The sequence below is a fragment of the Danio rerio genome, chromosome 4, assembly GCF_052040795.2.
Source record: "Danio rerio strain M-AB ecotype USA chromosome 4, GRCz13ab, whole genome shotgun sequence".
Taxonomy (NCBI): Eukaryota; Metazoa; Chordata; class Actinopteri; order Cypriniformes; family Danionidae; genus Danio; species Danio rerio.
The window spans coordinates 18,847,731-18,860,646 of NC_141024.2; the positions used below are offsets into that span (position 1 = coordinate 18,847,731).

The window sequence follows — 12,916 nt, forward strand, 5'->3', positions numbered from 1 at the left end:
GTAAAAATCATATATTTATTTGTTACTAGCAATGGTGTTGCTTCAGCTGAAACGGAGGTGGATGTGAAAAACATGTCTCACCTTTTACACTGTTTTGAGTCTTCAATGGGGCATGAATTTTTGGTGTAATAACTTTAATACATGCTCCATCTCCAACCTGGAAGGAAAAACATATTTAACAGCATGTTCACTCTGAAACTAAGTGAATATAAGTACTGTGCTGCTGTGTTATGGGTTTGCTCAACAGATTAGTATAATCTGGGTTTAAACGGCCTTGTGATATAAGCCTTGGAAGTGAAAGGTCAGTCTCAAAAACCTTGAATAAAGCCAAGAGATCATGGTAGTTTTGATTTCTAAACTTGTTTTGTTGCGATTTTTCTTTCACACTTTGCTTTCAGCTGGAAAGATGATGTAACTTTACACCTAAATGAACCACAATTTCACAGATAGCTGCATGGTTGTTCTTGGTGGTTACTTCAGTTTCGGCATGGTTGCTTAAATGAATTTTGAGTTATTTGTTCATCCACAGGTCATCCATGATGTATAGAACTTTTATCTTCAATTAAAGCATCTTTTAAAAGAGCTGAACATAAAGTTTAAAGGTCTAAAATGCATACTTTAAAGTAATCCACATGACACCAGTGGACAAATATACAAAATTAAATATATGTTAATCTTAATTGATGCTGCTTTGTGATGCACATGTACAACTCCGTCTCATTTGATGTACAGGTATGCAGTTTTTGGAAGGCAATGTATGTTGTAGTCATACTTTTGGAACGAGGCCTTGTGAAGTCTATGTGAAGTCTATGCTGAAACACTTTCACTTGCATTAGATTTTTAAAAAATCAACATTTTCTGTAACATCCAGAATTTCTTATTCTCTAAAGAAAGGATAACATTTTGGATGGCCTGAGAGTGAGTAAAAAATAAGTAAATTTTCATATTTGGATGACCTATTTCTTGAAAAGCCATGCTTATCCTTCAATAGCCATTCTTGTCCTTTGTCTGTGACTTTTCTCTCTAAAAGTTATGAGCAATAAAAATGTCTTTGGATTCATTTAAAATAAAGTTTAAGACATCTTTAATTCCTCTCAAACATGTCTATTATGTCAGCATTAAAAATGTACGTTGCATTGAATTACTCTCTGAACTGACTCTGTTCATGCTATAATGCATGTCCATGCACTGAAACACAGCTCCCAGTGAGTAAATGTCTCATCGGTGAGCACCAAATAGGAGGTGATCTCATGTGAATATTAAAGTGTGACCTGCATGTCAGAGTGTGATCGCATGTAGGACACGCACAGGAGATCTGAGAAGTGCCTCATCTGAACAACTGAATAAAATTCATGACACACAATTTACGTCTTGCTTCACAACAGTAAGAATCAGTCATGACATTCAATCAGTTATGACTTTAAATGTCAGCTGTGTCTTATAGTGAAAAACGTCTTATTCCTGCTCTCTGTGTTTTTAATTTTGATCAAACAACAAACATGTAACACTCATATAGCTCAGTAATGGTTAACCTTCATTTAATTTATACAGTGAAGGTTATTTACTGTACAGTATGCAGTATTATTTAAAGGTGCAGTAGGTGATCTGCTAAAATGCTATTAGCATATTAGCTTTGGACGGCTGTCATTGTTTAGAATGACCCAATGTGAAAATAAAAGCAGCTTCAGCTTAGTAAAGCAGGCTAGAAAGAACAGCGCTATTTACTGGTGTTTTGTTGTTAAACTAAATATAAATCTACATTATCGATGCTTTAAAGGCCCTCATGAAACTAAAAATAGTCACATTAATCTATCGCTGGAAGATTTCAGTGGCTGAACAACACTTCCGTGCATATAATCCATTTGTAACAACATCTGCACGAGCTCTGCGTAAAGCTAGAATAGTTTAGTCATGAACGCGCGGCGCTCATATAGGCGTACACACGCTAATGGCTGATATGCGTGAACAGAGATGCACAAAAGCCCAAGCTGCATTTGTTGACAGTTTCAGCTACTTATCGGAACTATGGGAAACGTCGACCCGACAATATTTAATTGGATGAACATTTTTTTCTTTTATGCCCAGAATATAAAAATATTTATAAACAAGTTTATATCATTTGCTGTAATCATTACTATTCGACTGTGACGAGACTTTCAACAGCACAACAAAAAAAAAATGTTTCTAAAGAGAATCACCTACTGCACCTTTAATTATATTTTATACTGAAAACCAAACATGTCTATTGTTTTTCCATCTCCAGTAGTTTGTTGTTAGTCCTGATCTCCTCTATTTCTTTTTTAAATTAGAAACAACAGTAAACAGTAAAATGAATACATTATTTATGGAAATAAAATATTAAATGTTTTAATAGAAAAGGGTCCATTAGATTGTTATTAATTGTTGTTTAGTTAAACTTTTTAAAACCACTAACAGTGAGGTGACAGATTGTCCATCATTTTGTGCTTTGCCTCAAGATACTAACCTCAAACCAGATACTAAATAGCATTTTATGTATTTTCATTATATTATTGTTTTTAAAATGTGAAGGAGAAATTCACTGAAATATTACTGTGTGTTGACAGATAATGAATCTACTACTGGTGTATCCTAAACATTTTGACCACATTCAGGGGAAAAAAATAATGATATGCTGCAGTACCTTCCAGAGTTTTCAACCAGAGTAAATAAAATCACATTACAAACTATTTCAATCAGCACTTTACAGATTGTTGTGGATTTTTATGACCAATTTATCAGAGTTGATCAGAATGTAAGAACAGATAAAAAAATGACCTAAAATTACAAATAATATAAAAAAATAAATGTTTCATGCAAATGTTTACAGTATTTAACTTAGTAAACACATAAAATAAAAAATCTGACTTAATTATTTCATAAAATTGAGGCTGAATGTAAAATTCAGGAGTCACCGTTTGAAGTGGATCAAAACCTTACATCAAAGCTGTTTTAAAGCTACTGAACAACACCCATTCTTGTCTTGGTAAAATTCTAAAAGAAAGTTTTTGACCATGTCAAAAGTTGACATATTCAGTTTTTAAGTTAGTATTTTGAGGATAAAATATCCCTAAATACACATACAACATTATTTTTTAAGATATAATTTGTGTTGTTATTTAAAACAGTTTTATCTTTTTGTCTTTTCAAAATAGTAGAAGGTTTATCTTAGTGACACAAAATAGACCCGCAATTCTAGAATACCTAACGTGAACCTTAAAGGTCCTGTGAATTTAAAATATCTTTTTAGATGTTAGTTTCAGTCTGTTAGTTTTAAGGATATCTATTAGCTAGTGTGCTCCAAAACAGTGACAAAATTCGGGTTTAGATGACATAAAACAAATATAAACATGTACAGTAAAGCTTGCAGTTAGTCACTTCTGCCTAAATCGATCAACGATTACATTAGCATTACATTTACATTACATTTTCTCATCAAATCTTCATCCTGCCCCCTTTAAGATACTTTTCGTTTGATGCGCTTGAGCTCAACCACTCCCATTGGCAGAGCTATGATAAAACAAAACACTATTGGCTGTTTTTTAAGGAGGGAGGAGCTACTTTTTGTCTCTTTCTCCCTACATTTTCAGTTAAGATTACGTCAAACATAGAAAACAAATGCACATTTCAAAGCACTTCATGAGTTTTACTGTGAGAATAAACACTGAGCAGGTCATATATCTGTCCACTTTATTCTTTGATTTAGTTTCTTATATTTTACTTCAGTCAATGAAACTTCATCATTGCATCTACAGTAGTAGACAAAAATAATTTAACCTAAATCTGTTAAAAATAAAGCAACGATTATGTTTCTATGCGCTTTAGACATTTGAAAACACAAAGTCACGGCCTTTAATACAAGTATGTGTTATTTTTTTTTATTTTTTTTGCCTTTTTTAACAGCTGTCTCACTGAAAAGTCTCAAACATGGTCATGTTTACACCATGTTTTGTTGTCATGGACTCACCTGATAATGTTTCAGAGTGTTTAACATGGTAACGTGCCCTCGAATTTCTGAGGTGTCATCAACTTCCTGTAGCATGACAAACTTTCCTTCCTTCTCATATTCTGTAATTGCAAAAGCAAACAGAGGCACCAAACAGGAATTAGCTCTTGTAAGTCTTTCAAACTTAAAGACGTATTATGAAATATTAGGATGAAGAGGGAACTGCTAACCGATTTCTATATCCCTGATCTGCTGTGTGTAGCGGAAACCAAACTTGCGCTGAAATGTCTGTAAGATTTTCTCCTTGACTTGCTGAATTGTGTCGCAGGTCAGTGCGATGACCTCTAAGGATTCGCTGATCTCTTCTCCAGTGCCCACGGCAAACACCACCTTCAGTTTCTACAGGTGGAGAAATTCATTTAATGACTTGAGATGTATTCGCAATTATAAATGTGACAAGTACAATTATTTATAAAACGGTTCTTCTTTTAATGAGCAGGAATAGAGAAGGAAACACTTTAGAGAACAAGCATCCTAATAGCTTAGAATAAAACATGTAAACTAGTATTTTTTTTGCTTTTTTCACAATGCATTCAAGGATGGATGAATGTTGAAAATTCAAACTTACATAGTGTGATTTTTTTAATAATCGTATGCAATAGATTGTCAGATAAGATCTGTTTTCATAATGTCAGTCTGTACAACACCCAAGAAGAGCCAAACATGAGCACACTATAAAAGACTCGTCAGCTCAACATCATCCATCCATCACACTCTCAGTAACCCACATTCCAAAATAGGACCTCTCAGCAAACATGTTGTTGCAACAATTGTATCATCAGGTTCTTGTGCACTACAATTAGTTCTTGGTTTGACAGTCTCGTACATGAAGTTAAAAGTAGTAAGAACAGAAAGCATCTGAAAGTGTCTGACACTTCCGGAATTTAATAAGAGGAAAAATCTGATCGCAACTGCCATTAATCTGCTGTCATTGAAGATGTCAAACCACTGATCAAAAACTACAGATTTTAGCCTAGGATAATAGAAGCAAGCAAGCAAGCATTTTTTGTTTTTAAAAGATGTCTAACAGATGTCTAATAGATGTTTAAACATAATAGACATCATCTTGGCTTAAACAAGGCTAAATTTGGGCTGTCAGTGTAGATCTAGTAGACTCCTAAGAATAGGCCAAAGCTAGACTAGTCCTCAAATAAACAGAAATAAATGACTACACATATAAAGTCTGTCTACTTGACGACTAGTCTAGTTTTGGACTATTCTTAGATGTCTATCAGATTTTCACTGACAGCCCAAGTTAGACATTTATTTAACACAAAATTGTTTGCTGGCTACCTGTTTAAAATAAGCTAAAACATCACAATTCTTGTAATTTCTTTGGCCAGTTTATTTGTTTTATGTTTAGTCTACTTAAATAATTAAACCATTAAGTTAACTTAAGCATTTTGTGTTGGGACATCATAAAAGAATTGTGTTGGTCCAACTACCTGGTAAGGGGATTTGTAGTTCTCGGGAAATGTTGACAATCAAAGTAATCTTAGGTGTTTAAACTTATTGGAAAGACTTGTTAAAGTTTAATCTTCATTTTAGTTTAAAGATTTAGAAGATTTTCATGTAACGCTTTGAGTTTTGAGATTACCACCTTGCAGAAGCACCCATGCTTTGGGTGTTGGCAGCTTAATGAAAGAAAATGCAGTTTGTTGCTTTGCTCTGTGATCAATAACTGTCCTAAAATGAGTTCTGAGATCAGTCTCAATCGACTTTATACACTCAAAAAATATTCAAAGATGATTCCTTGTAGTTAATTTAGGATAACTTCAAATACAACTAAGAGACTTTGAAATGTACAACCCACATTTTATGAGAGTTGTACATAAAAAATTAAATTGAGTTATTTTTTTTGAGTATGAGCTGGGCTTAAGATATTGATATTAAAATCAACTTAATTAAATTTTTGTTTAGATTATTTTAAAGAAAATTACATTGGATGTTTTGTTAATAATGTCAGCAACCACCAGAATCTTCCATAACCTACATGTTCAAATCCACAAAACAACAACAAAAATAAAGCACCATCAGTAAAATAAAACCTAGTTTACTCAGTGTCTCTCTCTTGGTGCAGACCTGTTGATAAGAATCAATCTGCACAAGCTCAAATCCGGAGTTTTACAGATTTGTTATTCCACGATTATGTAAATATTATGTAAATGTGTGTAAATAGATATTTATTCAGTTTTAAATACTAATTTCACTAATATTATTGAATAAAATGTAAATGTTTATATGATTTATGTAAAATAGTTTGTGAAGTAAAACTTTGTCTTTTAGTACAGTAGATATTTTATATGACTATATGACTTACTTTTTTACCAAACAAGTAAATATAATTAGATTTGTATTGTAAACCTTAAATTAAAGTTGGTATTATTTTTTATTTCATGTGTTAAGTTTTTAGTTTTCAAAATCATTTTGCAGAAGTCGCAGATTTCTTTTACAAATTTCTGCCTGGCCCTACTTATTAAGTCAACTTAATTTTGTTCACTGATAATATTCTCCCTTTTTATTATAATCTCAGTTGTAATGTGGCATAATTCAATATTATTAGATAAGTTAGATTGTCTTCTGCCACAAATCTGTGTTTTTTGTGGCAGTTATTTGCTTGTCAAAACAGGTACAGTCCGGTCTGGTTAGAGGAAGGCTTGTGCAAGCTGATTTCCTCTGCAGAACACAAAATACAGAAGTACAACATCACACCAGTCTGACCATGAATTGCTTCTGGTAATTTCTGGGAGGAAGATGGATTGAACACATGACTCCAAATACTGTCATTAACCTTTCCTCTTTCGCACAAGTGCTTTTAAGCAAAAAGAAAGACCAGCTAGACATAAATGGATCAGTATGACACAGCAGGTCAGGAAAAAAACCAGAAAGAGAAAACAAGAGGAACCAAATTAAAGCTGTAATAAAAGTCTTAATGGCTTTTGACTGAAAGAGCAACAGTGTACCTACATGTAAGAAAGCAACACATAATTCCTTGTGCAAGAAGTTTTGAGAAACACACGGAAGGAAGTTAGAAAAAGTTTTCTGTGGTTGAAGGACGGAGGTAAAGGTAACAGACAAAGCAGAAGCTCATGGGCAGTTAATGTGGGCAGCATTTTAAAGTCTAGCTTTAGTAATGGAATAGTAGCTTTGCTAATTCTTTAATTATTTTTAAGAGATATAACCACTTTAAAAAACAAATTTACACACTGTCACATTGTTCAGGCAAATTTTTATGAAGTAACTTTAGGTGTCATTAACACTTTAAGGGGCCCTATCATACACCCGGCTCAAGTTTTTTTTTTTTGTTTTAGCCCAGCGCTGGTTTCATAATCACATTTTGCACCATGTTGTTTTAATAGCAAATGCATCTGCACCACTTTGTAAGCATGCTGGTGTGAAAAGGAGTTGTGTTAAAGCTCATTGTTGATGTGTTGCTATATTAAGATGACTGAAAAAAACTGCGCCATTGACCAACTATATTCAAGCTGGTCCAAAGTCAATAACGAAGGGTTTCCTAATTAGTTAGTTATACGCATATGTGAGTCTAAAAAGGGCATAAACATTGCTTAATACACACCCAGGGATGTACAACAATACACAAATATATTTATATAAGATAAATTTAAGGATTCAAAAGTAAAGTAAATTCACTGTCTACATAAATATAAAAAACACAACTTCCTCTCAAACTTTCTTCACCTTGAGGAGCTTTGTTGGAATCCAGCTTTGTTGTAGTCAGTTTATTTATGGCATTTTACATTTGTTTAATGTTATTGTTATCAGTAGAATTTGTTTTATGCATTTTTATATATTTATTTTTTTAGATTTGTCCACCTGTTGAGTTTTAGAGACATATGCACACCATAAGGAGCATAGGGAGAGTAAGTTTGTTTGGATATAACTCAGTTTTTTGAGCACACATTATTTATTGTTCATTTATTAGTTTGCTGAAAATTAGAACTGAATTTAGAAATAGTTTTGAAACAAATCAGTGTGCTTAACAGACAAAATTACGAAATAGCATCCACCACTACTGTTCTTTAAATGATATCTAACCTCATGTAGACAATCTTTAACCATTTTCTCAATAGTAAATCTTTCTGTTTTTCTGCTTACAAAATTAGTCCTGTTAAAAGCGAGAACAACAATCGCCAATCTGATTTCACCAAGTGGGACATGTTCCTGGATCTATGTTGATCCATGAACAGCATTAAAATCAGCTAATCAGAATTAAAAGTTACATTTACCATTTATGTTAATTTAGGCTTAGGGTTAGGTTTATGCACTTATACATGATTGTTTTTCAAATGTTATTCCCCTCTGATTTTGGGAATAATTTACAGCTATGGTTGGGTTTAGGGGTAGAGAATACTGTAGGTATGGACTACATTTTCGAACAAAAATGATGTTCCAGAATCAACATAAAAGTTAATCCAGGATACCATCGTACTTGGCAAAATCATGATGTGCAATGCGCAATGGTACAAAATCCTGAATAGAAGATGAGAATCTGATTGGCTAAATGCACATAAGGATAACCCTTTTAGACAGACAGACATTTTTTTTCATCCTTAAAAAAGCAAAAGTTAAAGTTTTTGAAATTTCTGAGTATTCCTCAGTCGTTGAAATTAATAAAAAAAAGATACACACAATAATACTGTTGCTGATCAGTTTTTAAATGAAAAAATATAAGGTTATGGCTATAAAATGTAGATTCTTCAGATCTGGGAATGTCAAAATAATATAAAAATGAATAGTTCTGATTAATAGGCAATATGTATAATTGACAGAAGTGCAAATGTACACTGCTGTTCAAGTTAATGATCTATAAAATAATGAAATTAAGACTTATTGAGAAATTATACTACATTTCAAATAAATGCTGCTCTTCTGATTTTTAATAATGACGAACATTTACAACCAAATAAAAAGCTGCATGACTGTGTTTTTTTTAACAAAAAAAAACCAATAACATATAATCAATAACAATTACTTAACAGCAATAAAAAGTACTTAATGCAAAAAATCTGCAAATTTAAAATAATATGGGAAGCATCGCAGGACCCTGAACACCAGAGTAATTTAGCTTTGCTTTCACAAAAAAATAAATGCTTGTTAATATATTTAAAAAAGAACACAATCCTCTCACTGTAAATTGTGAAAAATATTTCCTACTAAAGCTATTTTTCCTGTATTTTTGCACAAACAAAATGCTACCTTTTGTGGCAAACCACACCAGGAAAATTAGATATTTTTTTATTTAAAATGGGAAATCTTAAAACATGAATGTGGTTTTCAAATTCTGAACTTCTGAAATTTGTACTTTCCAGAATTAACTTCACAAACACTTCCTCATTTGCATAAAAGAGGAAATACTGACCAGGGGCTCAAAGTCCTGCGCTTGGCAGAGAAGCCAATCTTCGCTGAGTGTATAAAGAGCCTTTTCTGTCACCGAATCCACCGGGCCTTTAGAGATCTGCTGAGTCAAAGCTGAAACCAGCAGGAACAACGGTTGTCCTACTGATTCCTAGACAGAAAACACACACAAGATGTCAATAATTTTGCAAGCACACAAGAGCAAAGTGAAAAAGAACCTGCAGTTTATACTGTAAGTGAATGAACAGACCCTGAGGAAGCCGTAAAGACAGATGGACATCCAATTGGTCAGGAGCTTCTCCACTATGGACTCTGTGCGGCGCAGGAGAAGTTTGGGATTTGCATTGCTGGATTGGTCCATCAGACTCTGCAGAAGATCCTCCATTATTTCTGTGAGATAAAGCAGGTCTCCGTGGAGAGCCAGAGTCAATAGAGATGCCACAGTGCATCTGAGAGAGAAGGGAAAAAACACAAACAAAAAAGAACAAAAAAGATGAGCAGACTAAAGGTCAGATAAAACCAGCGAGTGAATTAGATCTATTTATTTTTAAAACGCAAACCTAGAAACTAACCACTGTTGCATTTCCTGAACAATGAGACCTCGCCTGACACACAATTTGACATACACTTGTCAAGGACTAAAAAAACTAGAAGACGTATAGTTAAAATTATATACAGTATGCATGGAAGGAAAAGAACATAAAGTAAATATTGTACTGTATGTTGATTTGCTTATTTTGCAAGTGTGTGATGTTTTTAAGTCCATATGTCACATTTAGAGACAGTAAGAGAGAAACTAAGCTTCTAACCACAGATTTAAAAACACAAGTTTGTTTGTCAGCATTCGTTGGAACTGTGGATTCAGGAAACACTGATTCATAGAGTTTTGCTGATAACAGCACAACTTGTGACCATAGTTGGCTAACAAAGCTTTTGGGAAATGCTCGATTATCTTAACCTGTTTAAATCTACTGGACACAATTTCTGATTTCTTATAACTGGAAGCTCTGAAACATCCTGGTTATGAATGTAACTTGTGTTCTCCAAAAAAGACACAGGGAGACAGCATATCCGTTCCCTCCTTTGGGGAATGTGGGTTTTAACTGGGATGCTCCCCTTCAGACCAGGAACTCCAATGCTGTGTCGGTACAACACCTTGGAAAAGTGTGTAAGAAAAACCACTGTAGCAGGACTTCGCCACGCCTTGCAGCCTTCCAGTGGGCACATAGCTGGGCCAGGATCTCAAGATTACCTGAGAGTAGACCGGCCCGAATTTCTGGCACAATTCGCTGAGCAAAAATGCCTCTACCCTCTTGACTGATGTCAACGTGACCAGCAGCTGTCTTCATGGACAGAAATCTTAAAGATACTGAGTCAAGAGGCTCGAATAAACCTTGCAGCAGACCGCTGAGGCTACAGAAAGATTCCAAGAGAGCATAAGATGGATATAACCATCTTGAACCACTGTGAAAGATGATGAGGTGGTGCTTTCTCAGCGTGCTGCCATCCGCCACATCATGGTGAGCGGTGATGATAGCAACTTAAAATCTTCAGTGTGGAGGGTGATAGCCTCCGCTCTCGCTTATCCTGAAGGAAGAATAGCATAACACTGACCTGGCATGTCCAGGGTTCTTCTCAAAGAGAAGCGCACCACACAGCGAATAGATTCCACTTCAGGGCAAGGCATGCCCCTTAGAGGGTGCTCTAGCCTGAGTGATGATGCAGGTCAGCTAAGTCTAAGACGATTGAAACCTGTGGGAGCTGCGCTCACCCAATTCATCGGCAGTAGCTGGTGCTCTAGTGATTCCCCAAAGTGTTATACTGACATGGCATTGGAGTTCGCGATCTGAAGGGGAACTGTTGTTTTTGGCTTTGGGCAAGAAATTCATGCTTTATAAACATTTATAAATTAAAATGTCACATGACCAGGGTAGTTTATGTACTTCCTGCTTGCACTTCTAGAAAATGTAAATTTTAAATTGTTATTAGTGAGATTTGTGAAATATAATGCAATTCTCCCTATGATTCTTCACTTTTGTGACCAAAAATAAGGCCAAATTTATTCAGCATGATATCAAAGAAGGCATGAAATTTGTGTGTAAAATTACAAATTTTATTACAAATAACAAATATATATATAAATATATAATATTTTATTTATTTGTAATAAAATTTGTAATTTAGACCCAATGATGTACTGTACTCTTAATTTTCTGTATTTTATTCAATTATCAATAAATTATTTAATTCCCTTATCATTGAATCCCTAAGTGTAATAGTTTTATTTACTTTTTATCATTTGATAATATATTCTATACAAGTTACTGCTTAAAAATCTAAATAAACGTATGCTTTTTACTTTAGATTTCTTTCATTCTGTTACTTTTTTTAACGCTTGCTATAGTGTAATCTTTGTGGAGTTTCATGGAATATTTGTCTTAAGAGATAGGAGGGACTGTCTCTGTTTCAAGGTTTTATAATATGTTCTTCTAAAGCGGATTGATAAAATAACATTTTTGGAATTGCACTGGTCAGACACAAATAAGATTATTCAACAAACGTATTATCATCTGGTTTCCATTATATTAGGTTCAAGACAAAATACAGTGTGACTGATTTGGGATATCAGACAAAACTTGCTGCTAACTAGTTTTGGTAATCAGACAATTAATCATCTTTACAAAATCTAGTTAAGAGGTAGACTCCAATATTATTGGCATAAATGGAGATTCAGCCTAACACCAGGCAAATAAAGCACTTGAACTGAATCTGAATCTCAATAGATTGAATGAAATCAATCATGCTGATGTATATTGCAATTATGTGCATGAACAATTTTAGTTAAATTTTTAAACGCTGCTCAGGCAAGAGTTCAAGCAAAACTATTACGGCAATTAGGTATTTTTTAACTTAAAAACAAACTAAGCACATTGATGTTTCAGTGTGGTCAACATTTTCAGAATAGAAAACACACAGACATTATCTCTGTTGACAGCTAGACCGATCAAAATAGCCCCAACCATCACACAGAGGTAAGAATGTATTTAAAACATCTACAACAAGTTGTTTTTAACTCACTTGTCTTTAATGCTGAAGTTTTTCTGTTCCTCTAATGCATGCACAAAACAACTGAGAAACTGCTTATCTCTGATCAGCTCTGCAAAAGCCAGGCATTTCTCATCGACAGTTGTTTGCTCAGAGTCCTGGCCACAAGAAAAGACAGTAATAGAGTTAAAACTTTAAGCATGGTTTCACAGACATGGTTTATACTTAAGTTCAATATTTAAATTACTTTTTTTTTTTATAAATGTGGCTTACAAAAAACAAAAAGCACAACTGGCGTCCATTTTGAAACAAAACAAAACCCTGATATATTTAAAGACCAATGAGTGCAAGATACTTTCATTTGAAACAGCATTGAAGCCTCGTCTGTGAAAGCATGGTAAGATTCTTACCTCCCCAATATCTCTAATCATGACTGCTGTTAGAGTACCAGCCTAAAGAATATAAGAATAT

At 33.9% G+C, this 12,916-nt stretch overlaps 1 protein-coding gene across 4 annotated transcripts in view; it reads right to left on the bottom strand.

Annotated features, from left to right (window-relative positions):
- plxnc1 (plexin C1) overlaps positions 1-12,916 on the bottom strand; it is a 34,987-nt gene that overhangs the window by 9,193 nt on the left and 12,878 nt on the right. For all 4 annotated transcript variants that reach the window (XM_087248167.1, XM_087248166.1, XM_087248165.1 and 1 more), the window contains 7 exons: positions 12,856-12,897; positions 12,479-12,603; positions 9,651-9,849; positions 9,405-9,551; positions 4,195-4,363; positions 3,986-4,086; positions 82-157 (listed from right to left, as the gene is read on the bottom strand). In XM_087248167.1, coding sequence (XP_087104293.1) covers positions 82-157; positions 3,986-4,086; positions 4,195-4,363; positions 9,405-9,551; positions 9,651-9,849; positions 12,479-12,603; positions 12,856-12,897 — 859 coding nt within the window. The remainder of the gene's footprint in view (positions 1-81; positions 158-3,985; positions 4,087-4,194; positions 4,364-9,404; positions 9,552-9,650; positions 9,850-12,478; positions 12,604-12,855; positions 12,898-12,916) is intronic.